We start from the raw sequence: 25,986 nt of genomic DNA, 5'->3' as shown, positions 1-25,986 counted from the left end.
TATGATTCCTATCTATTTGACATGAACAAAAAGAGAACACAACGAATGCAACACGCATATGCTCAAACAAATGTACACCCACGGACAGTCACATTCAAATCCTTGGTCTATGGTCCCTGTAAGAAAAGTGCGTTGTATAGGACAGTTCTAATCTCACCGGTCTTAAGGCCCCCAAGGTGCCCCCATTATAGGGACCCAGTATCTAGGGGTGGGTATACGGACCGGTCCGGCCCGTTTAAGGCCCGGTCCGTAAAACCCGCGTTTTATATGGGCCGGATAAGTCCGGTCCGTAAAATAAATGGACTTATTTTTTAAGTCCGTATCCGGCCCGCCAAAATCCGCGGATAACGGACCGGTCCGCGGGCCTAAATAATGGTTCAAAAAAATAAATTTTTTAAAAATAAAAATACATAAAATTAGAAGAAAAAATATTTTTTATTTATAAGCTAAATTTTATCATACTAAAATTTATCAATAGTTAAAATGGTTTAAAATACTAAATATTAAAATATTAAAATAAAAATAATTACAAATACTTAAATAATAGTAGCAAATTTTCAATAATAAAAACATCAAAATGTCATAAAAATCATTCAAATGACAAATATATACCAACTAAACATAATTTTAATGTCATAATAATTTTAAAAAAATAAATACACAACTTAATATTAAAATCATAATATTTAAAAATATTAAATGTGAAGTCCGCGGACTAGCCCGCGAGCCCGCGGATTAAATCCGCCAAGTCCGCGGACTTAACGGGCCGGGCTCAAAAATTAGACATAATCATACGGATTTGAAAAAAACGGGTCCGTTATCCGCGAAATCCGCGGGCTTACGGACCGGTCCGCGGACCCGGGTCCATCTACCCACCCCTACCAGTATCTCTATCGTCGTCACTTGGAAAACTCTAAGGTTTGTCGCAGTATTTCGGGCTAGAGTAACCGGTTATCACCTTGAGTGTGATTTCTGACAAGGCTCGCAGGCTCCTAGGCCAAACTTGGGCTGGTCGTACGTCAACCACTCCCTATATTTAATACCCTCATGCCCCCGGGTGTAGGGAGAACTGTTGTGTGCAAAAGTTTGTGTACAATCTTATTTCAAACAGGTGCGAAATTTAAATAAGCAAACAGATATCAAAGCCAAACAAAGAAAACAAACAAGGTAAAGGGGAAAAATATTTAAATTATTATTCTTATTTTATTAATTCATCATTTATTTGGGCCTGACCCTCTTAAAACTTCCCTAGCGGAGTCGCCATCTGTCGCAACCAAAAAATTTTCGATCTCGCGACCTATGGTTTAAACATCCTTTTGAAAATCTCATCAATTAAGGAATTCCCGGACACCAGACTAATCCTTAATTAATGGTTTTGAAAATAGGTTCATGGAGTCGCCACCAATATTTTACTCAAAACATTGGAAAAAGAAAAAGTTTTTAAAAGTCTAATAATGACCTTGATAACCAGAATTGGGTTCGGGGGTCGGTTACGTGTAGGAAAGGTATTAAACACCCATGCAACGCCCTAAATCGGTACCCTATGATGAAGATAATGTAATAAGAGTTAATAGTTTAAATATTTAATCCCCTTTATTAATGATAAGTTACATGAAAATTAAATTAAAGGATGAACCCTAAGATGTCTACATGATTGCGTTTATTATAGCAATATGTGAAATAAAAGAAGAGAAAGATAGAACAAGAGATTGATGAGTAATACCTCGTAGCAAGCTTTATTAGATCTTCAACTATGGAGATTTTAGGTGCTTTGCGGCAACCTTTCACACTACAATATGCCTCACAAAACTCAAGAAATACAATAGGAGAGAGAGAAAAAAATTTTGAGCTCTAAAGAGTCTTGGACGAAATTTTGTGGCCCTGAGAACTGTGCCCAAGCTATCTATTTATAGGCATCAGAAGGGTGCTAGAACGGTCCGTTCCAAATTCGGAACGGCCCGTTCTGGATCTGAACGTTATGTGTTAAATTCTTACCCTGGAACAGCCTGTTCTGAAACCAGAACGGCCCGTTTGGGGTTGAGATTAACACAAAAAATGCATCGCTAGAACGACCAGTTCCAAACTAGGTTTTTTAGGCTATTTAGCAGCTTGGAACAGCCCGTTATGGTTTAGGAACGACCCGTTCCACCCTATGATTTTTAGGCCTTTTTCTTGCTTTGGAACGACCCGTTCTAGTTTTTGGAACGGCCCTTTCCAAACTAGGTTTTTAGGCCCTTTTTTGTGGCTTAGAACGGTCCACTCCGATTTTGGAACAGCCTGTTCCGGGCCACTAAAACCAATTTATTTGGGCTTTAGGCCCTCTGATGTCATGTCCTGTTGTTTGCATGCTTCAGGAGCTCCTTCCCTTCATAACAGAGGTCCATTTCTTTGTTTGTGTGCCCCTGAACGAAATTGGGTGTCTATAGAGCCTTCTTCTGATATTTGTATGTTAGAGCTTCGAAAAATCTTCATGCAATGGGAGATGTCTCAGTTTTTCCTCCCCTAAAGATGAGGTTGACTCGTATCCTGAACCTTATTGCTTTGGGTTTTCTCAAAGTCTAGTAGCTTGGTTATTCCTTGAGCATCTCTACCTAGCCTTTGTCTTGGTTGCTACCTTTTTTGTGCCATGAAACTTCCATTGCTGGAGACATTATTAATATGACTGGTCCCTAGGGTTTCCTCTACTATATTCATGTAAGAGATGGTGAATGGCTTATTGATGAATAGTTATTCCTTAGCTTGAATCTACTGTCGACTTGCCATCCGCCACGAGCTTGACGGGGAGAGTACAACTTTCGCTTGATGCATCCTAGGAGGCGACTATAAGTGGGGGGGGGGGGGGCTGATAGTAGAGCTTGGAGTAGAACTTTGATGGAGTCTTACTTCTTATCTAGAATACTCGAGTTGCCTTTCGATTTTCCACTTGAGAAGACATTACTTTTTTTTTCTTTCTTTTTTTTGTTCTTTTATCTCTAAGTTTTGCATAGGACGTATCTTATGGGATTTTTGGACCCTTTTTTTTCTTCTTCTTACACTAATTTTGCCTAGAATGCCCTTTGCGAGTTTTCATTATAGCAGGCTTTTAGTTATGCCTCTGAATATAATGCTTCTTCCCCATCTTGGACTTATCATTAGAAAGATATATTCACTCCACCTCGCGCATTTGTGAAGTTCATCCTCCTCCTTAGTTCTTTTTCTTTCTTCTTTGGACTTCTCCTTCTCTTTGGAGATTTTATCTTGTAGCTTACTAGGAGTGTGGATCCATCCACTCCTAGTTATTCCTTTTATCCTGGTGATGTCGATGGGTCTTCGATTGATGATGCCTTGATTCCATAGACCCGTGACACGACTTTATCCTTGTCATGTGGGGAAAGGCTTGACGTCTTGATAGCTAACTATTTCAACATTCCTTTCCCGTTACCCACATGACTTGTAACTGGTTTAACCTTTTAAACATGCCCCGCTCCAAAGTGTGGGCTTGATTACCAACGTCTTACTTTCCATAATTAACGCGCATAGGTCAATTTTCCTTTTTATTCTTATTTATTTATTTACAAGGAAGGAATAATTCTCTAGATGAATGCTATGCATAGAGAGTTAAGAATTGATAAATATCAGTCTTATTGATTTATTTATAGGTGAATACTTAAATAAATTTTGACAGTATCGAGTGAGAATCTAAAGAAATTTTAAGGTGACTAATGTTTGTGTAAAACATGTCTTATTAATGCCTAAATCTGCATTGTTTTTTTTTTTTGTTCAAGATTGTCATCTTAGTGGACTCGTAATTTGCCTAAAAAAATTTATTAATAAATCATTTTTGTCATAGTGGGCTTTTTGCAAACAATGCATTTTAGATTTTAAGAAGGCTTGTTTCAACAGATATACCAAAGTAAGGGGCCCAACCATAGTATTTTCAAAATCAATTTGGGTCTTTCTTTAGAGTGCAAATACTATCGTATATTAGAACATTCACTTTTCTTAACTTTCAATACATACTGCTACCAAATCCTTCCTTAACCTACGAAAAATATATGCATGACGGAGTAATGAGCTAGCCTAAGAATGCATGACACATTTTTTTTTTGTTGCTTATACTTTAGCATGTTCTTGTTATCTAAGGAGAGATGATGCATGATAAAGGCATGGATATTATATTTTTTTTACTAAAAAAAACTACTTATATGTAGGAATGGCAACGGGGCGGGGGCAGGTTTTATGTTCCCCGCCCCCGCCACCGTAATTTTAAACTACCCCCGCCCCCGCCCCCGATACTCACTGGGGGTAAAATCTAGGTATCTATCCCTGCCCTCGGCAGGGTTTGGGTTTCCTCACCCTGCCCCCCGCCTCCGCTTTTTTTTTTCCTTTTTTTCTTTTAAATAAATATGAATTTTTTTTTATAAAAATAAAAGAAAAGTAAAATAATATTATTTTTTACATATAAATATTTCTAATTTTGGTTTATATATATATAAATTTTTTTAATTATATTATTAAGCGGGGCAGGGGTGGGGTGGGTACGGGGACAGGGGCAGGGCGAGTATTAACCCGGCCCCGGCCCCGACCCCAATTTTATCAATTGGGAAAAAGTCGAACCTGAACCTGATAAACATGGGTTTTCCCCGTCCAAATCGGGCGGGTACCCACGGGGCGGGTTAGATTGCCATGCCTACCTATATGATGCTTAATGAGATGATGACCTAAATGTACAAAAGGACATTAATTTCTTTATTTATTATTTTTTCTTTCTTTCTTATCCATTTTCTTGTTTTAAAATCCACTCCTTATTAGGACAAACAATGTGCACAAATAAATGCAAAAAATAAATGCTCAAGCAATGTACATCCATGGACAATCATGTTCTAATGCATGGGTTGGGGTCCCTGTAAAAGAAAGTGTGTTGTATAGGACGGTTCTAACTGTTCTCACTGGTCTTTAGAGGCTCCCAAGATGCCTCCATTATAGGAATCCAGTACCTCTATTGCTGTCACCTGACAGACTCTAGGGTCTGATGTAGTATTTCAGGCTAGAGTAATTGATTATCACCTTGAGTGTGATTTCTAACAAGACCTGCAGGCTCAAGGCCATTCTTGGGTCGGTCGTATGTCAATCACTCCCTATGATATATATGTTCATGCCCTCGAGTGTCAGGGGAACTATTATGTGCAAAGGTTTGTGTACAATTGTTTATTTCAAACATGTGCGAAATTTAAACAAACATGCAGATATCAAAGCCAAACAAATAAATATTTACATGCAAAACAAACAAAGTAAAGGGGAAAAGATATTTGAACTATTATTTTTATATTGCTAATTTCACCATTTATTGGGCTTGACCCTCTTAAAGCTTCCCCAATGGAGTTGCCATCTGTTGGAACCCGAACAATTTTGATCTTGCCCACAGATGGTTTAGACCTCCATTTTGAAAATCTCATTGGTTAGGGAATGCTTGAAAACCAGACTAATCTCTAATCAATGGTTTTAGAAAAGAGTTTGAAGGAGTCGCCACCGATGTTTTACTCAAAACATTGGAAATATGAAAGGTTTTTGAAAAGTCAATTACGGCCTTCATAGCAAGAATTGAGCTTGGGGGTCGATTACGTGTAGGAAAGGTATTAGGCACCTTACAACGCTTTAAATTAGTACCTTATGATGAAATTAGCATAATAATGAATAATAGTTTAAACATTTTGTTTTCCTTTTTATAGTTATTTACATGTTATTTTACATTACAATCTCTTAGAAAAATGGGGAATTTAAACCTCTAAACATTTAGAATAGTATGTATACATCATATCTATTTGTTTATAGTGATTATTTAGATAAAGCAGTCATAAAGAGAGAGTAGATAATAATACCCCAGGAGCAAGCTTTATAGAATTCTCTTCAAATGTGGGGTCAAGGTACTTTTTGGCAGCCTTTTCACACTACATATGTTCTCACAACACTCAAGAAATACAAGAGATAGATAAGAGAAGTGTTTAGGAACTAAAACTAATAAAAATAGCAATTTTTTTTAATCTTTGGTATAATCTATGATAAAAATCCAATCAATTTTCGATCCAAATCTCCTCCATTTGCACTGTGCACAAGGCACCTATTTATAAGCGTCAAAACCAACTGGAACGATTGTGTTGATCAATGAAACAGGTCGTTCCAAATTGGTTTGTTATGACAAAATTTTGAATTTGGAATGGCCCGTTTCAAAATCGAAACGACCCATTCCAAACTACTTTTTTGCTCATAACAACCTGGGTCAAAACGACCCGTTCTAGATTGGGAATGACCCATTTTGACCTAGGGTTTCTAGGCCTTTTTGGTGGTTTGGAACAGGTCGTTCCAGATTGGGAACGGCCCGTTCTAGGCTCCTAATTCAGCCTTTTTGAGCTTCTGGGCCTCCTGATACTGTTCTGGTCCATTTTGATGTCATATTGGGCCTTCAAGGACCTCTTATCTTGTTTTAATAGTCCCTTGTCTTGTTTGGATGTCCCGAACGAAATTGGGTGTCTACAATGTGTTGTAAGAATTAAATTTAATGAGTAAATATTTTTTTAATGTAAATATGATATTTGACAAAGTCTCCACTATTTAGAAGATTGTGTTTTATTTCTTTATATAAACTAGCACTAGTACAAAAGAGGTAATTTATGTCGGTTATTTTATGCTTTTTATGTCAGAAAAAGTCCGATGTTAAAGCGAGAGACGTAAATTTACGTCGATTATGAAATCCAACGTAAATTTATGTCAGACATTGCCAAGATCCGACGTAAAAAAATTGTAAACAAAAAAAAACAACATAACGAGTGCAAGCAGAACGGGCCGTTCTGCTTGGAGAACGGGTCGTTCTGCTTGATAGAACAACCCAGCAGAAAAATCCAACAACCCAAACAAATAGAACAACATAAAGACTGAATAGAACAAATAGCCACAATAGCAATGCGAAGAAAAAAGGTGTTAGCGATTCATACCTGAATTGCAACAATGTGCGAACGAGTAACGAAGAGTTCACCCCACTTTGCAAAAGATAGAAAAAATGATTTAGCAAAAAAGTAGAGGGAGAGGGTTTATACAGAGAAGAATCTAGAAAAGTGATGAGATCCGAGTGAGTGCATGCATGCGTGTGCCTCCCATGCACTCTTTTTATTCGCTTTCGCTACTTTTTTACGTCGGACCTGGTAGGGTCCGATGTAAAATGTAAAATCGACATCAGTTGTATGTTGTGTCCGACGTAGATTGTAAATTTTACGTCGAATCCTACCAGGTCCGACGTAAAAAAGTTCACAAAAATTACAAAAATTTCACCGCATCATTTTTACGTAAGTTTTTATTAAGTCTGATGAGAAAGAGGTGACGTAAAAGCCTTGTTTTCCACTAGTGTAGTGATAGTTATGTAGGGAAAATAAGTTGTGTAATATCTCTAAAAACATTAGAGATTGTTTTCACAATGAAATAATGAAATATGGGAAGAAAACTTCTTTAAAAAAAATTATTTGACATGGTATTAGAAGCAACAATCTTATGTGGGTATTGTAATCTTTAACACTATTCTTATGGCCAATGTTGGTGTCCTGGATGATAATACATCATCCATGGAATCACCACTCAAAGAATCCTCCATTAACCTTGTCAAATCCCTAACTTTAAAGATGGCTCAAGCTCTAGCCCATAACCAGATATCGCTTCAAACAATAACTTTGTTGAATCAATTGGAGTGAAACTTGATGGGACCAACAATACTTTATGTTCTCAGATCATGGAGATGTATACCTCTAGGAAAGATAAGCTTGGATATATCATAACTGATATACCTAAGTCCTCATCAATCGACCCAATTTTTTAACAATAGAGGATGAAAATTCCATTGTAAAATTAGAAAGTTGGTTGATCAAATCCTTGGATCCAAATTTAATTAACAACTTCATTTGGTTTCCAATAACCAAACAAGTATGAGACTCCATCTCTATTATATAATTTTAATAGATATGATACATTTCAAGTGTTTTCTTTCAAGAAATGTGTCAACAACACCAAGCATGTAGGAGGTTCCATTGAGCTATATTATAACACTCTTCAAGGTTTGTGGAGCGATATTGACTTTAGGCATCCAAATCCCATAATTGTGCTAGAGACATACAAAAATACAATTCTTTTTTACAAGAAGATCATGTTTACACCTTTTTACATGGTCTCGATGATAAACTTGACAAAATTCATAGTGACGTGTTGTAGACCACTTTTTATCCAATTGTTGAGCAAGCTTATGCACATGTCTTTAAGTGAAACTTCTATAATCATGGCAACCAAAGGTGGTAGGGGATCAATGCATTTGATGAAAACCCTCCAATTAACAAAACATGGACATGTTTATTCATTAGGAGTAAAATCAAAATCTAGAAGTTAAGGAACAACTATTAGGGGAAGGATCCATTCATTGAGGGAATAAAAGAAAAGGGTTTTTGGCCAAGGAAGGTTTTAACGAGGCACACCTCAGAAATAAATCAACAAAGCAACTCCATTCCCATACATTTTCGGTATTGGCACATTAACCATGACGACTTTCCAAGGTCGAGTTCGAACCTTGATGTTAAAGTCAGGTTCGAACCTTCAAATACAAATTACGTTGCCAAGGTCGAATCCGAACCTTGATGCCAAGGTCGAGTTCGAACCTTGAGATCACATTTTCTTAACCAAAGTCGAGTTCGAACCTTGATATGTCAAGGTCGAGTCTGAACCTTGAGATCACATTTTCTTAACCAAGGTCGAGTTCGAACCTTGATATGCCAAGGTCGAGTCCGAACCTTGAGATCACATTTTCTTAATCAAGGTCGAGTTCGAACCTTGATATGCCAAGGTCGAGTTCGAACCTCCAAGGTCAAGTTCGAACCTTGATATGCCAAGGTCGAGTCCGAACCTTGAGATCACATTTTCTTAACCAAGGTCGAGTTCGAACCTTGATATGCCAAGGTCGAGTCCGAACCTTGAGATCACATTTTCTTAATCAAGGTCGAGTTCGAACCTTGATATGCCAAGGTCGAGTCCGAACCTTGAGATCACATTTTCTTAATCAAGGTCGAGTTCGAACCTTGATATGCCAAGGTCGAGTCCGAACCTTGAGATCACATTTTCTTAACCAAGGTCGAGTTCGAACCTTGATATGCCAAGGTCGAGTCCAAACCTTGAGATCACATTTTCTTAACCAAGGTCGAGTTCGAACCTTGATATGCTAAGGTCGAGTCCGAACCTTGAGATCACATTTTCTTAACCAAGGTCGAGTTCGAACCTGGATATCTCAAGGTCAAGTCCGAACCTTGAGATCACATCTACTTAACAAGGTCGAATTTGAACCTTCAAACAACAAATTTGGGAACTCCTCAGAAGCCCATTTGCTCTTACATCACTCGGTGCTTGGGGGGCAAGTGTACTGGCCAGCCGAGTTGCCGACTTGTCCCTCACCAATCTGCTGACTCAGTCAAAGGTTTACCAGCCTAACCAAGCAGTAAGCTCATTATTGCCGAGCTCCTCAGCCCGACCATGAAACATGGACATCGGAACACCACATTGGCCCAAAGAGGCCACGTAATCAAACAAATAAAAATACAATCTTGTCACCGCGCCGCCCACGCGTTATGGGAACGAGGTGACGGTTATGACACATGGCGTCATGACAAATAGGCGTACGCGAAAAGTCACGACCCCTTGCCAAGGTCGAATCTGAACCTTGATGGCAAGGTCGAATCCGAACCTTGATGCCAAGGTCGAGTTCGAACCTTGAGATCACATTTTCTTAACCAAGGTCGAGTTCGAACCTTGATATGCCAAGGTCGAGTCCGAACCTTGAGATCACATTTTCTTAACCAAGGTCGAGTTCGAACCTTAATATGCATAGGTCGAGTCCGAACCTTGAGATCACATTTTCTTAATCAAGTTCGAGTTCGAACCTTGATATGCCAAGGTCGAGTCCGAACCTTGAGATCACATTTTCTTAACCAAGGTCGAGTTTGAACCTTGATATGCCAAGGTCGAGTCCGAACCTTGAGATCACATTTTCTTAATCAAGGTCGAGTTCGAACCTTGATATGCCAAGGTCGAGTCCGAACCTTGAGATCACATTTTCTTAACCAAGGTTGAGTTCGAACCTTAATATGCCAAGGTCGAGTCCGAACCTTGAGATCACATTTTCTTAACCAAGGTCGAGTTCGAACCTTGATATGCCAAGGTCGAGTCCGAACCTTGAGATCACATTTTCTTAACCAAGGTCGAGTTCGAACCTGGATATGTCAAGGTCAGGTCTGAACCTTGAGATCACATCTACTTAACAAGGTCGAATTTGAACCTTCAAACAACAAATTTGGGAACTCCTCAGAAGCCCCTTTGGTCTTACATCACTCGGTGCTTGGGGGGCAAGTGTACTGGCCAGCCGAGTTGCCGACTTGTCCCTCACCAATCTACTGACTCGGTCAAAGGTTTACCAGCCTAACCAAGCAGTAAACTCATTATTGTCGAGCTCCTCAGCCCGACCATGAAACATGGACATCGAAACACCACATTGGCCCAAAGAGGCCACGTCATCAAACAAATAAAAATACAATCTTGTCACCGCGCCGCCCACGCGTTATGGGAATGAGATGACGGTTATGACACATGGCGTCATGACAAATAGGCGTACGCGAAAAGTCATGACCCCTTGTCGAGCTCGGTCTTAACTCCTCGACCTACGGTCTTCGGAGCTCGGGGGGCTAGTGTACTATCCGTACCGCTATGCCGAGCTCGAGCTCGGCATCACAGCGCGGAGTGACCTCGGACACGCGCTAGGCGACATCGACTCGCTATCCAATTAGGTCATAAACTGATCTCGGGCCCAAGGCCCAACAAATTACCCTAATACACACAAAGGTACGTGCATTACTTATACGAGACTCATATTCACACAAACGCTAACTTTGGCATCGGAGTCTCATTTGCAGGTATCACCCCCATCTTGGAGCATCAACGTACCCGTGAAAGAGGCTCACCGATCTTACCCAGTGGATCATCCCTACCTCAGATTCCCGGTAAGAACACTCGAGATACTTGATTCAAATTACATGGTTACCCCAATTGGTGGCATGAATTAAGGGCAAAGAAATCCATGGATAATGTATGAAGCTCGAGATGAGTGGTAGCCACCTTTTTTATACATTTTTTTCCATCTGGATTAAGTAATCCAAAAGGGCTTTGATCCAAAAAAATGGTCATCCAAATTACCCAATTTAAAACAAGTACATGGATTGTTCAATATAGATCAACCCAAAAAGACAAAAAAAAATTAGGCAAACATATTTAATTGTGATCCAGTGACGAAGGGGAAAAGGTAGAAACAAGGAAGCAAAAATGGGTGATGGTAGAGGCAATTCCAAAAAGGGTAAGAGAAAGGGAGATTTGAAGAGGGAGGCAAACAATCCAAAGATAGAAGCAAAATGGAGATTCAAAGATTGGTTTGGAGAGGGGATGAGGGAAGAAAGGAGATCCAAATTGGAAAAACTGTGGTGAATGAGAAACAAGTGTGTTATATGAAAACAAGGGTATTATTGGGATTTTAAGGTTTGGATGAGTGTGTGGAGGAAGATGCAAGGAGCATGGAGCAAATGCCCCAAAGTATTGATAGGCCCTCAACAACACAATCAACATTCATGAATCACACCAAGCCTAAAATGAATGCTCAAGACTCATTATGGCTAGATGACTATTATTAAGTGGGCCTTATGTTTAGGCATTATCATAATTAAGTCTTTCTCTAGTGTACACCTGAACATATAAGATTATATGACTATTACCTTAGTTTCTTTATAATCTATTGTAACTTACCAATGCACAAGGCAACTTTTGACTACTATTGGCACTAGATGAAGGTACATATGTCCTTGGTTTATGGAAAAGGATAGGTAGGGATTTATGTAGTAGCCCATCAGGTGGGCATATCATGAAAGGGTGGGAGATCCTCTATTATGATTCCATGTAGCTTGTAATAATATCATAAGAGTGCATCACTCGCTCTACAATAAATGTTATATGGTTTTCAAAATGCAACCACCTATCATCCATCTAAGACAGTGTAGTAAGTGCAACTCGAAGGTCAAATAATGATCAAGGAATAGTTTTAATGTATCCATATTAGCACAATACTCCCTATAGAAGGTGAAGGAATATCATGGGACCCCATATAAGGAAAACATAGAATATTGAGATGAGGCGAAACAATCATGTTATCGGTGGTCCTTATAAGGCATCCAACAATCATAATCCACAATGAGCTTATCCAATTGCCTCTAGTATGTAACAACTGATAAAAATGTTCCAACTATCCAATGATTGGATCGTGGATTTTCCTTAGAGTAAGTAGTAGCTTGATCCCTCAAACCAATTGAAGGGAAATGCTCATAGATCCAAGTTTGTAACAACTTAATACATTAAATTTATGAATACAATATTAACTAACAAAATTTAGAAATAGTTATTTACTTGAAACAAGGTCACATAACCAACCAGTTGCTTGGTGTTAGCCTTACGATCGTTAGACAGATGGTCATACAAGTATGTCAATGCAACTGCATAAAACATTTAACCCTTCCCCTCTTATGTACCAATCAAACCTTTATACTCATACATGAAAATATTTTTCTTTTTTTAATTTTATGTTTAAATACATTTTTGGTTCATATAGTTTCGTTTGCCTTTTCTTTTTGGCTTTATAGTTTAAAATATTCCTATTTAGTCATTATACATATCATTTATTTCCCTTTTAGTCTCTATCATTTATTTTTCATTAACATTGTTTATGTTGTGATGACATGGAGAAGACCACTTCGGCATGACATTTTTTATGCTTAAATACATTTTTTCAATTTACTTTCTTTTTAGCCCCAATAATTTATTTTACTTCATCTTTTAGTCCTACAGTTTAAAATATCCCATTTTAGTCCTAATACATAACTTTTCCCCCCTTTTAATGTTTGTAATTTATTTTTCATTAGCACCATTTGTGTTATGATGACGTGGTAAAAACTACTTTGAAGTGACACTTTTGATGTGAACTTTTATTTGTTAATGTTACCTTCTATTAAGTTTCATCATCTAACTACGATGACTTTGTGCTTGATTATAAACTCAGGATTGCAATGACCATTGTTGTTCAAAGAATACTTGGGTAGTTTCTTGAAAAGGTAAGTCAAAGACTACTTATGATTAAGCTAAAAGTGGCTTGGGAAAATAATACTTGTAACTTTGTTGAAAGTTAGTGGAACTCAATCTGGTTGGATTAAAAACTAGACGTAGTCTCAGTGATTGAGACGAACTAGTATAAAAATGTCTATTGCTTCATCTGACTCTTCTCCAACACTTTATCTAATAAGCTATTTTATTTTCACTACACAAATGTGTGAGTTTTTGATACACACTATTCAACCCCTTTTCTAGTGCATGTCTTTTCTCCACATAAACTATCTCTTGCATGTCTTATAAACAATTATGATCGAAACCATTGACTATAACTACACAAATGACATGTATGAGGCATGTTTAGAATGAAAGATATTTTTCATCAACAAACCATATCTAAAATGCAACTACAATTGATCAAATGACTAGTAAGGGTATTTCACTAATTGCAAAATTACAATGACTCATGTTCATGTTAATCACAATCTAAACATTTATAGTCTTAAGTTATCGACACCTTCGACTCCAACAATGCCTCTTGCATAAAAAAGAAACAACCAAAGCTTAATAATGGTCATCACGATCTCCAATTTAAAACCACGCCTAAAGCCATTGTAGTTGGAAGATGAAATCCAAGATAAGGTAACTTCAATAAATAAAAAAAATACACATTTAAAATGACATTTCAAAGTAATCTTTACTTGATCATCACTATAAAAAAAATGTTTAAGAAAAGTAAATGATAAAAAAGAAGAAGATATACATAAGACTAAAATTGAATATTTTAAACTATAAAAACTTAAAAACAATTTAAATAAAACCATGCTGTCTAAAAAAAAAAAACTATATAAAACAAAAATATATTTAAATAAATAAATGTCACATCAAAGTGGGACTTATTACTTTATCACATCATAAGCCATGTTAACAATAAATAAACGATAAATATTAAAATAAAAAAATATGTAAAAACTAAAATATTGACATTTTAAACTACATAAATAAAAAAGAAAGTAAATGTTATAAAAAAAAAAATAAGTGAAACTATAATTATAGACAAAAAATGTAAGAATCGAGCTTCCTAAATACATACACACCCAATCAGAAACGAACATCGAGTCCAAATGTTTCCAAACGCCATGTCCACTCTGCTTCACTCCCCTCCCGCTTCTTCCCCTTCCTTCTCTCAGATCACCACTCCTCGCTTCGCTCCTTCGCCTCGCATCTCCCTCCGAAACGGCGTCGTAAGTCGCTCCTCCTCCTCCTTTCGTTTCCTCTCAATTTCCTCTATTTATTCGCTCGCTCCGAAGCGCGTTTCTAACGGCGCCGAGAATCCGCTTTCAGCGTTGCAGGGCCGTGGACGCAGTGAAGCTGGAGAATGGGAGGCCAAGTGCGAGCGAGTTTGTCGTCACCGGAAGCGGAAGCGGAAGCGCTATTCCGAGCTTCGTCGTGGCGCCAAACGCGCGTATTCAGGATTTGGTTAACCGGAACGACACTCGCCTTCGGATATTTTCCGGCACCGCTAATCCGGCGCTCGCTCAGGTCACGCTTCTCAAACGATTCGTTTTGCTGTTGGAAAATTTGGAATAGGAAAGTTAGAGTTCAATTTTTATGGTAGGTTATGTTTGGATATGTGGAGTGTGTAGTAATAGAATAAGGTCATGTTTGGATAAATGTATGTTTTAACGCTTGTTGGAGGAGAAAATAAGGTGGTAGGATGCGTTGAGCTTTTTCGTAAGCCAAAAGTAACTTGTGCAGCCTAGAGTCTTTGTATGCGAGTTTAGAATCGCTTTTGAAAGCTTTTCTACTGGAAAATACTCTTATTTTCGGTGGAGAACCTCTCAAAAGTGCTTCTAGCTTGTATTCAATCAAACTCTTAGGTTTGGTGGATGTTAAATGGAAAGAACTTCTAGAAAATTAGGTGCATTAGTTGATTTTAGCTTATGCCAGAAGCTCGATTCATTTTATCCTTTTGTTTTTTCCTCCATAAGTACGAAATGAAAAATTTATACATACAAAACTTATGAATTTAATTAGAAAAGAGTTTAATTTCTATGTGTTGACAGTATAAGAACTTTTACTTTGTTAATTAATCAGAAATCATGTTAATTATGATTTATAATTATGGTAAAGTCACCAAACTTATCCTACATGATGAGTTTTTATTGGTTGACACTTGACAATGTAAAAATCATGTACATTGTCATAATAGATTTTCTTATATTGGAAATTGCCGACTTCTGTAATAATTAATTTAAAAGTTATATCTAATATGACAGTGTATACATGTCAACTAAAAAGGAAAATGGAAGTTAAACCAAACACCACTCTACTCTTTTCCATTTCCTTTTGTTTTCTATTTTTTTATTTTATCTAAAATGAAAATATTTGTTTAGGTCAGTAATGAATGGGTATGGGTATACCATTCCTTGAATGTAATTTTGTTGTTTATTAATATTTGAAGTCTTATGTTACACACAGATAGTCTTTAATTATTTACTGAAATGTTTGATTTGTATGTATGCAAGTAGGAAATTGCGTGCTACCTGGGCCTGGAGCTAGGAAAAATTAAGATAAAGCGTTTTGCTGATGGTGAGATATATGTTCAGTTGCAAGAGAGTGTCAGGGGCTGTGATGTGTTTCTTGTGCAGCCCACATGCCCTCCTGCGAATGAGAATCTTATGGAGCTTCTCATAATGATTGATGCCTGCAGGAGGGCTTCAGCCAAAAATATTACTGCTGTCATTCCGTATTTTGGATATGCCAGAGCTGATAGAAAGGTCTGTTTGTCAGCCTTCATATGCATAATATATTTATAGTTTGTAATGATATTTTGTCCTTCTCATCCCCCATATTCTTCCCCAGGATTTTGTTTTCAATTGTGTTTTTGTTACTAAGTTACACAAATTCTGATACAGTTATCCATAAACCAGAATGTCTGTTTTCTGAAAACATAGGATACAGTACATGTATGATTGAATAACAATGTAAAAACCAGATGTATTACGTAAGATTCATGTCTGAATCTGCTTAACCTTTAAATATGGCCCATTTTCTTAATTGTTTGTAACATTTTTAATACCAAATTAACAATGACTACTTCCTCCCTTTGCATTAGTTTCTTTATCTTGATTGGTAATAAACTGAAAGCTCAAGTGTTAGATGAAATGCATTTTTGGTATAGTTTATCAATATGGGGAAAATAATTGCTTAGTTTTTAAAAGAACTTTCAGGAACTTGGAAAAAATAAGTAATTATTTCCTTAAAATAAGCTGAACTAGACATATACAAAGGCTAATGAATGACTTCATATCTAACACTTTCCTTTGAGAGTTGATGAGAAAATATGAAAAATATAAACCAGCAATTGTCTCTTTAAGAAAAAGATGAAAAATTTACAAAAATACATTTCGAGCAATATCATGAGTATCTGTATCATACATGCTTATAATATGAATATACTAGTCATTTTGGTGTACCTGTTCATTGTAGTTTTGTTGTAATGATGATATATACGTCATTTGAACAATCACAGCCTTTTTGGAACTGTAAAAGTACAACAGCTGAATTTATAAAATTGTTAGCTCTAAATATGTTACCTGGCATATTTGTATAGTGCTATAGAAAAGTTATTTCACAACTGAGTTTCATGATTAATTGAAAATATCCAACATCCAAATTCAGCTTAGTTTAAACATGGTTTACATCTACTGTTTCAGACTCAAGGGCGTGAATCCATTGCTGCCAAACTTGTAGCAAATTTAATTACAGAAGCAGGTGCAAATCGTGTACTTGCTTGTGACCTCCATTCTGGGCAGTCAATGGGCTATTTTGATATTCCAGTTGATCATGTGTATGGACAGGTAATAGATTATTATATAATTAGCATATAAACAACATTTCATCTATTAAACTCAAACAAACATGCCTTGGATATGCTGCTTATTTGTAATTGATAGTCAGTTCAATAATGTTAATTTATTGTATTGATGCATCTCAATTCTGAATTGAAATGACAATCTTGTGGGGACGGGCCAGTTTTACTGTTTACAATTATATGTACATCAATATTTTATATTTATGTTGTAAAGAAGCTTTATATTTAGTTTTGTTCAGATGTATTGTAACCTATTTTTTTTCAGTCACACATGGACTCTAACAATTTGCATTACCTTATTTTTTTTTTTTTTTTAATAAGCCTTTGAGCTACCTGTTTAGTATCTTTCTGCTTGGTTATATGATGTCATGCTACATAATTTTTGGTATGGAGACCCTTTCATGCAATTTTATTATGTCAAATGATGCACTCGGGGCAGGTTAGATTAAACAAATGTTGGTCTTAATGCTAATGCCTAAATGTAATGGTGATTGTGATTAGTGGCAAAAATGAAAAGTATCTAGCCTGTGCTGCTGTTCAGTTTTTAAGAAAATAGAATGTCTAACTGCAAGATGCATGTTGAAGTCTAAGCTTGGATGGTTCTTGAGACGTGAATTTGTTAATAACTGGGGTTAGCAAATTGATGTTCTTGGAGGATTTCCAGTACTCATGTCATGTGTAGGACTATTTTTGGAAAATATACATAATATAGTATTCGAATTGGTGCCCGTCATTTTCTATAAAAATAGTTGAGATCTCCTAATGATATATTCACATTGTATTGAACTTTATTACTTAGACGAACAATAAGTTTTTATCTTGAAACTGTCAATGAATTTTGGTTCATTGGTTAATCATATATTCTTTTGTGCCACTGCCAGCCTGTTATTCTTGATTACCTTGCCAGCAAGACTATTTGTTCCGACGATTTGGTAGTTGTCTCGCCAGATGTTGGTGGTGTTGCTAGAGCACGAGCTTTTGCAAAAAAATTATCCGATGCTCCTTTAGCTATTGTTGATAAAAGGCGCCATGGGCATAATGTTGCTGAGGTATGATTCTTTGTAAGTTTGAGTTTTTATTCTTAACTACAAAATGCTTCAAATTCTAGCTGATTCAATCCAAGTAGTGTTGACATTCCTTCATTTCCACCCCGAAGCATTTTCAATTTCTCCATGAATTTTATAGAAAAATTTCACGATATGTTGTCATTCTTTGTCGAATACTCGAATCACATGAATAGATTTAGCAATAATGCAATTTAGATGTAACTAAATCATTCTCATGTATTTGGTTAAAAAGTTTAAGTAGAGAATTTATTAATTTTTGCACAAGAGAAGTACTGGTTGAATATTAATTAATTTAATATAACCTAGCTAAAAGTTGGTGGTAGTGAACTATTTTCTAATACTATATCCACATTTATAATCAGAGAATATAATAAATAATTGATTATTTTGAAATTTTGAAATAATGTTTGAAAAATATAGTAGATTTATAACAAATATAGGTTAAATTGCAAATTGTCCACTTCCATTTTGACCAGTTTTTTATGTCGGAATTACAATGACAGCAACATGGTTCGAATCTTGTACTCTGCACATACTACCCCAACCTCCTATCTTTTCAATTCTGGTCATTTTGACCGTTTCTTTTCAATTCTGACAATTACCCTATTAGATATTCAATACCTGGAAAGTTACTCCCTGTAGTTTCAAATAGTTTGTGTGGTTAATTGCAAAAAATTGAATGCATAGGGGGTATTTTCCATATGTTGAAGACTTTCAGTTACTTAACTGCTCGAAGTAAAACCACAACAGTTATGTGGGTTAATTTCCAAATTTGAAACCACGGGCTATTTGCTAACAGTTCAAAGATACAGTTAATTAGCAATTTGTCCATATGTGCGTGTGTATGTTTGTATGTATATACTGATGATGTGTATCAGTTGAGAGTGTGAGAGGAGTAAATCTTAGCCACACATTTAAAATGGATGGTTAAGATTAGATTTAGCTAGAATAATCTGAACCATATCTGTATGTTTGTATGACCAAGATTAACTCCTCATGCTTTCACTAGATATGCCCCCCAATGTGTGTTTGCTAGAGAAATAAGGTATCTTGGAAGTTGCAGCCACTTACCCTGCATCTCTTGTGCGTTTGTGTTCTGGTAACCTCTGCTTGGAAGTTTTATACACACCCGGACACCCCTATTTTTAGGCAGTTGGTTTTGAATAACCAAATCAAGTATGGTTCACTGGTTTGTCCTGACTTGAGCAGTATGGGACAGTTCAATCCAGTCTGATCATCATAATGGTTCTGCTGTAAGATCCATAACAGTAACCAGGGCTGTTTGTGTTATAAAATAATACCCAAGACCTGTGAGGGGTGACCACCAACCAATGTTGTTCCCTTAAAATTGACGATAAATTATAAGCACCTTTTTGGCTTTGTGATTTGGTGAATCTCATCGTGCAGGTGATGAATTTGATAGGTGATGTAAGGGGAAAGGTAGCAGTTATGGTAGATGACATGATTGATACTGCTGGTAAGTTTGTTTCAAACTCCTGATGTTCTAGTGCAATAATGATAGTTTGTCTCTGACCCTATAATCACTTTGACTAGTCCCTCAAGACTAGTGCAATTGCTTTTCCTCCCTCCCTCCCTTCCTCTCATTACATTCTTTCCGAAAAAATGGAGTAATTTTTTTTTCTTGGTAAATGGTATATTGGTATGTAACCCGAAGTCATAATTCATGCTGTAGAGAAACTGTATCATTATGATTAACAACAATAATCTCTATTTGTCATTTTGTCTTGAGTTTCAATCACTTCAAATCAAGATATGTGCTTTACGTGAATACACTTACACTTCCTATTTACTTTGTTCCTTTTATTGGTCTTTTAAAGTTGTAGTACTTGTTTATATTAAAATTATTTTCAACTTCTTAATATATTATTTATCTCATTATTAATTAAACTTCGACATTCCCGCTACTATTCTTTCTCTCTCATTTAAGAATTAGGTGAAGACAAGGGTATTGTTGATAAGTTAGTAATTAATGCTTTCTTGAATTTTTTGAAGGATAGACATATATCAACTTCCCCTGCCCCAAAATGATAGATAAAAGGAATGGCGATACTATATGTTTAGCCTGATGAACTGGGAACTGTTTTTGAGCCCTTTTCTGTAAAACTGACTTGTAACAAAAGGGCACATACAATTTGATTTTTATTTATTTATTTATTTTTTTTGCAAATTCAAGTCAAATAAGTCCTTATTCTCTGCTAATTACTTGCCTTGCTTGTTGTCTTGTTGGAGGACATTTTCTAAAATAGATATATTGGTATCTATTGATGTTGCTTTGTGTTTAGACATTGGTGCATGTGAGCAATACTTGAATTTATGACTTGCTTGGGAATTAATGAAAAACTTGAATAGAGTTGTCATTCTGATTTGTTATGGACCTGTGCAGTTTCTGTACTCAAGATAAGTTCCTTATGCTATTTTGAAGGATGAAAGGTCTTATTGTTTGTACCCTTATTTGTACTTTCCTATTTTGTCTTGGTAGAAGTTATTTTCAGTAAAAACAAATGGTTGCAGAGAACCGTGGAGGTAATTGAAATCATCTAGTGCTTGAATTTTTACATTCTAACTTAATATTGTCAATTTTGGAGGGATAAACACAACAGTGAATTCCTTCTCAGGAATGTTGAACCTGTGCTACCTCTATTCTAAAATGACATTATCATGGTTGGAGTTAAAATGGGAGTCCAAATTCAGTTGTATTTGCTGCTGTGTCATTCTTTTTTTATTTATCATTCCTTGACATGGCAACTATCCATCTATTGACCAAGTGGTCAACATTTTGATCTTTGCTCATATCTTCACATTTAATTAGATTATAACACAATTATTCTTGGCCTGTGCTTAAAGTAGAGTGCAATTAGCTTTTGCTTGAGCGGGCATCTTAGAGATGAAAAACCATTTAATGGTTCTGTACCTAACACCTTAAACTTGAAATAGAGTTTTCCTTGCAGTATACCTAACCAGTCTATTCCTTCATTGTATGATTGTAATTGTTTTAACTAAAATTTTGTGCCACAAGGGATAGCTTACACTGTTAAGAGTCTTGCTTATGTGAATTCTTTGTCTTACTTCAGCATCTATGACTGGCTAAGTCTTATCAATTATCCTCAACAAAATTTTACTGTCTTATAGGGACTATTGCCAAAGGTGCAGCTCTTTTGCATCAAGAAGGGGCAAGAGAAGTCTATGCATGCTCTACACATGCTGTTTTCAGGTATAATGGCTGCAATATAATTATAAATCACTTATTTCAAGTTATGGCTTTCACCAAACACTTTTATGGTGACATTTTGTGGTGAATTTGCAACTAGGACCAATTATCATATGATTGTCCTCCTTGAGGTTTTGATTGAGTTCTTTGTTCATTATTTTGACATAAAAGGGGGAGAGGGGGAATCAGTCAGCACAAGCTGTTTTCAACATCTTTGTGCAAAAGATACTTGTGCACTGATAGATACCGGGTGTTTATCGTAAAAAGATTGAACGAGTGAAGAAAAAATTATTTCTTCTCTTAAGGAGGTTGTGCTGCTCATTCAGCCTTATGATTTTTCTTTATATTTGACTCTCTTGGACTCATGTGACATGTGATTCACTAGTTGATGAAAATATAGTGAACATAGAAAATATAGTGAGGTGAGGATTGCTCTCCATACATTATTATGGCAAGCAGAGTAGTTGATATGAGATCTCCAATACACCCCTTCGCAAGAGGAAAATATAAAAAATATAGTGAACCACATGAGTCCTTATATAGTGAAAATATAGTGAACCACATGAGTCCTTATATAGTGAAAATATAGTGAACCTTTATCATGTACTTCATAAAAACTAAGATTTTTCTTTGTCACCTATTTATCATTTTTATCATATGGTTCATACCAACTTTCTTTACCACATGGTTCATAAAAGCTTATCGTAAAAAACTTATGATTTTTCTTTTTATTTCTTAAGAAAGGTTTGAGCCTAAATTAACCTTACAAAACCAACTTGAAAGGTGAGGATTGCTCTCCATGCATTATTATGGCAATCTCACTAATTGATGTGAGATATCTAACACACCTCTTTCATGCTGAGGATTGGATATTTTGAGCTTGAAGTTGTCTATGTGAGAGATCAAAGATCTACAATGCACCTCCCTTAACAATAATCACTAGGACTAGACACTTGAGTATGGTTCGATAGTGGCCCGATAGTAGGTGACACAATAAATCTAACAATAATCACTGGGATAGATTCTGATACCATTTTAAGAAAATGAGTTTGAGCCTAATTCACCTTTACAAAATTGGTTTGTAAAGTGAGGATTGTTCTTCACTTATATATGTTATTATGATTATCTCATTAGTCAAAGTAAGACCTCCAACACACCTGTTTGACGCTGAGGACTAGACATTTCAAGCGTGAAGTTATCTATGTGTGATCTCCAACCAATATGATTGAAAAGATTATGGGTGGCACTGGTTTGGGATGCGAAGTGATCATTTGGTTATTTGGGAGTCCTATTGTAAGCCTAAACAATGTGTTCTGGTTCTTGGACTTGGAAACTTGATAGCACAATAATTATTATATTTTTCTCCGTTCTGAATTTCTCTCAGGCATCAAGCTAAGAGCACTTGAGCAATATGATATTCTTTAGAATGGATTCAATGACAGCTGCAGCTAATTCAACTCACTCTAATTGATGGATATTTATTTTGCTGGCAGTATACTATTCAAGGAATATTGGAATTTTAGAAGTCAAAATTTTACCTTCCCCTTCCCTATCCCTCTAAATCCCAACTCCCTAGAGAATTAAGGAATGGGTTTGAAGTTGGTTGTCTCACTTTATTTGGCCAACAAATGTTACTTTCTCTTGATATGTAACTGTTCATCGTGTCAAAGTTGGTACTAAAGTACTTTCAATTTCCATAGCACTCCTTGCATCAATCTTAATTTTTACATTGGTCAGCTGCAGCAGCATAGTTGCAATTGGAGCCTGCCAGTTGGATTAGTTATTAGTGATTGATAATGGGTTATTTAGCTAAGACTCTAACAATGGAAAAGTACCCATGTTGGACACTGGTTCTCCTGTATCTGATAAGTATCCATTTTTCTCTTTTTGTTTGTTTGTAGGATACGGGTCATGGTAGCCAAACTTGATTTGAGTTCTGACAAAGATGCGTCTATTGATATAGATAAACCAAGACTGGTTACGAAATGGGCAGAAACTTCACTTTTTTTTTATTTTTTTATTTTTATGATAACAATAGTCTTTTTGTAAATTGTGATCATCATAGTTATGAATTAATAAGAAATGATCAGTGTTTCTTTCTTTACCAATATTCTGCATGTATATAATTTTTTCCACAAAATTTTGTTAACATATCCGGAAGATATAGTATCCTATATTTCAGAAAGTTGCCCCGTAACCATCCATGTCATATTGTACCTATACTAAGTAACCGAGCTTCACAGCTATTCAGTCAGTAATAATAAGTAGGGAAGAGGTTTATGCTTTACATTGTTCTGCTTTAATGATAATTGGTATATTTGGGATGATGATGCCTGTTTTGTCTACTTGATTTCAGCCCCATTTCTTTCCCTGCTCCCACATGAACCCCAAAACACCTACTTTTTTCTCCTTTTTGTGATATTATTATCTGGGAGCCGTGTTTTGACACTTTGCACAACTTTTCTTCCTTTAGCAAAAGGAGAGTGCGGGGAGATTTGAAAACTGTAGAAGTTTTTTTGCTTCTTATTTTTGTAATGGTGTGGGAGCCTCATCTTTTCTTTTCTGGCCTCCGTAACTCCCTCCCACCATAAGGATTTTGCATTTATAAAGATAGAAAAGATTTTCAATGTTTGTTCTCTTCTTTTCCTGTGACATTGATGGATATATTAAAGTATGTATTGGAATTATGGCGAATAGTAGAAATGTACAAATTATGTCTTCTAATGCAGAGCCATTTTACTCATGACTTGAGCAATTGTTCTTGACTTTGCAGTCCTCCTGCTATTGAGAGGTTGTCAAGTGGTTTGTTCCAAGAAGTTATCATAACTAATACGATTCCAGTGGCAGAACAGAACTATTTTCCCCAATTAACTGTCCTATCAGTGGCAAACCTTCTGGGCGAGACTGTATGGCGTGTTCATGATGATTGCTCAGTGAGTAGCATATTTCTGTAAAAATAATTTAGTTTGTTATTTCTCATTCATTGATAGAGAAAACGAGACCACCCTCAAATACTCATACACATGCATGCTTCCGTACACATGCATCTATTTTTAAAAAATAAAATAATATAAAATAAATAAATAAATAAATTTGATGTTGTAAATAATTTTCCTTTCCCGTTCTCATCACTAGCTTGTATTGATAATCGCATATCTGGTGGTTAAATTGATTTCTATACATAGAGTAGAATGTTGGCCTTTGCTCTTAAACAAAATTTCAGTTAAGCTAGATTTTTTTTTCCTCGTTTTCTATGGGAGTGGTGAGAAAAATAGATTTATCTTGCAAACTTTTTCTCTTTTCTTCTTTTATCTTCTTTCTCAGGGTGGAATTGAGCCTTATTCAAGTTTGGGCATTGATTGAACAATTTGTATCATTGGTATGCTCGTTCCAGCTTGTGACACTGCGGTAACAAGCGGCAGAATTGTAGAGTTTACCTTATAGTGAAAGCTATTGTTTAAGGATACCATATAGAGAACTGTTTCAGCAGATTTTTGTACGTACAAAATACATTATAGGTATTAGAAATCCAGTAGAAGTCGCGTGGCCTTGAGTGCATATTTTTCTGTCAAAATGGTGAACATTAATGGTATTGAAATGTGTGCCTAAGTTATTCTCAGACATTTAATTCCTTTTCCTTGTGTATTCAATTCAACATTAAGCCAACTCAACCATGTATATTTAATTATGCCCACTTTTAATCTTATGCTCTTTAAACAAACTAAAGTAAACTCTTATAGATTATGATGATGCAAAGGATAAACTTCTGTGTGAACCTCCGTGTTTCTTCGTTTCTCTCTTTAAATGGACAGGCCTTTGGAATGAAGAGTTGTTTCTGGGAACTGAGTGGGGTCGATACAAATGCTTAGTAAAATGTAAATGTTAACTGTTTCAAGAGCTCGCTGATCCAGTATCTCGGTCAGATTTTTTATTTTAAATATTTTTTTTTTAATTTGTATATAATAATCTAATATGGTTTTATTCGATGCTAAAATGTTTATCGGCAGGTTACGTAACTTAACGTTGCAAAGGAGAGTTGAAAGGATTTAATTAATGGAAAAAATTAGATTAGTTAACTGCCCAACGTGGTATCAATATCTCTGGTTTTAAACCATAAAAAAGGGACCTTTCTGCTTTCTACTATGGACAATGAGGGGAGTTCCAAAACCAATGTGTGAAAAGCTATTTGAAAATATATTTTTTATTCTACTTTTATTTTTATTTTCATCAATAATTATAACATTCTTATTTTATTTTCACTCTGCATCTTTTTGTTAAATATTTTATGAAAATAATTAAAATAGCCTTTATTATTATTTTTATTATTAAGTTAAAAGACTCATTTTGACTTATTGATAGCGCTAATATAAATTATGATTTATGACTGTGATCTCCTTACAGAACACAACAAAATTGATATTTTTAAAGTCAAGAAAGTTAAAAACAAAGGAATTATTGGTATTAAAAACTATTTAGGGTTTTAAATTAATATTTAGTGTTTCATATGTTCATGAAATTAATCAAAATCTTTTAAGTATTGCTTAGTTGTTGGAAAATGACCATAAGGTATTGCTTGAAGATCAAAATTAGATTTAAATATGTTTTTAGTCTTTTAAATT

The 25,986-nt window shown here is 35.8% G+C and overlaps 1 protein-coding gene across 3 annotated transcripts; it reads left to right on the top strand.

Moving 5' to 3' along the window:
• Positions 1 to 14,276: 14,276 nt before the first annotated feature.
• LOC109797547 (ribose-phosphate pyrophosphokinase 1) lies at positions 14,277 to 25,061 on the top strand. Of its 3 annotated transcripts, XM_020357614.3 has the most exons (9): positions 14,277 to 14,438; positions 14,539 to 14,736; positions 15,726 to 15,974; positions 16,914 to 17,057; positions 17,953 to 18,120; positions 19,546 to 19,615; positions 21,289 to 21,370; positions 24,141 to 24,300; positions 24,692 to 25,061. In XM_020357614.3, the coding sequence occupies exons 1-9, from the start codon at positions 14,319 to 14,321 to the stop codon at positions 24,728 to 24,730; spliced, it is 1,230 nt and encodes a 409-aa protein (XP_020213203.1). In that variant the 5' UTR covers positions 14,277 to 14,318; the 3' UTR covers positions 24,731 to 25,061. The 3 variants fall into 3 exon arrangements, with proteins under 3 accessions (XP_020213203.1, XP_020213211.1, XP_082926967.1); XM_020357622.3 differs by lacking the exon at positions 24,692 to 25,061 and having other exon boundaries at positions 24,141 to 24,476; XM_083070841.1 differs by lacking the exons at positions 24,141 to 24,300; positions 24,692 to 25,061 and adding an exon at positions 23,269 to 23,475.
• Positions 25,062 to 25,986: the final 925 nt, after the last annotated feature.

The sequence above is a fragment of the Cajanus cajan genome, chromosome 3 (genome assembly GCF_000230855.2).
Source record: "Cajanus cajan strain Asha chromosome 3, NIPB_CcT2T_4, whole genome shotgun sequence".
NCBI lineage: Eukaryota > Viridiplantae > Streptophyta > Magnoliopsida > Fabales > Fabaceae > Cajanus > Cajanus cajan.
This window is presented reverse-complemented; position numbering and strand designations above follow the sequence as displayed.

Bases quoted from the DNA above. Each gene is read 5' to 3' on its own strand.
- LOC109797547 (XM_020357614.3), top strand. From the start codon at position 14,319: ATGTTTCCAAACGCCATGTCCACTCTGCTTCACTCCCCTCCCGCTTCT. The intron at 17,058-17,952 runs GTAATAGATTAT...TGCCACTGCCAG, and splicing joins TTGATCATGTGTATGGACAG to CCTGTTATTCTTGATTACCT. The intron at 24,301-24,691 runs GTGAGTAGCATA...CTTCTTTCTCAG, and splicing joins GTGTTCATGATGATTGCTCA to GGTGGAATTGAGCCTTATTC.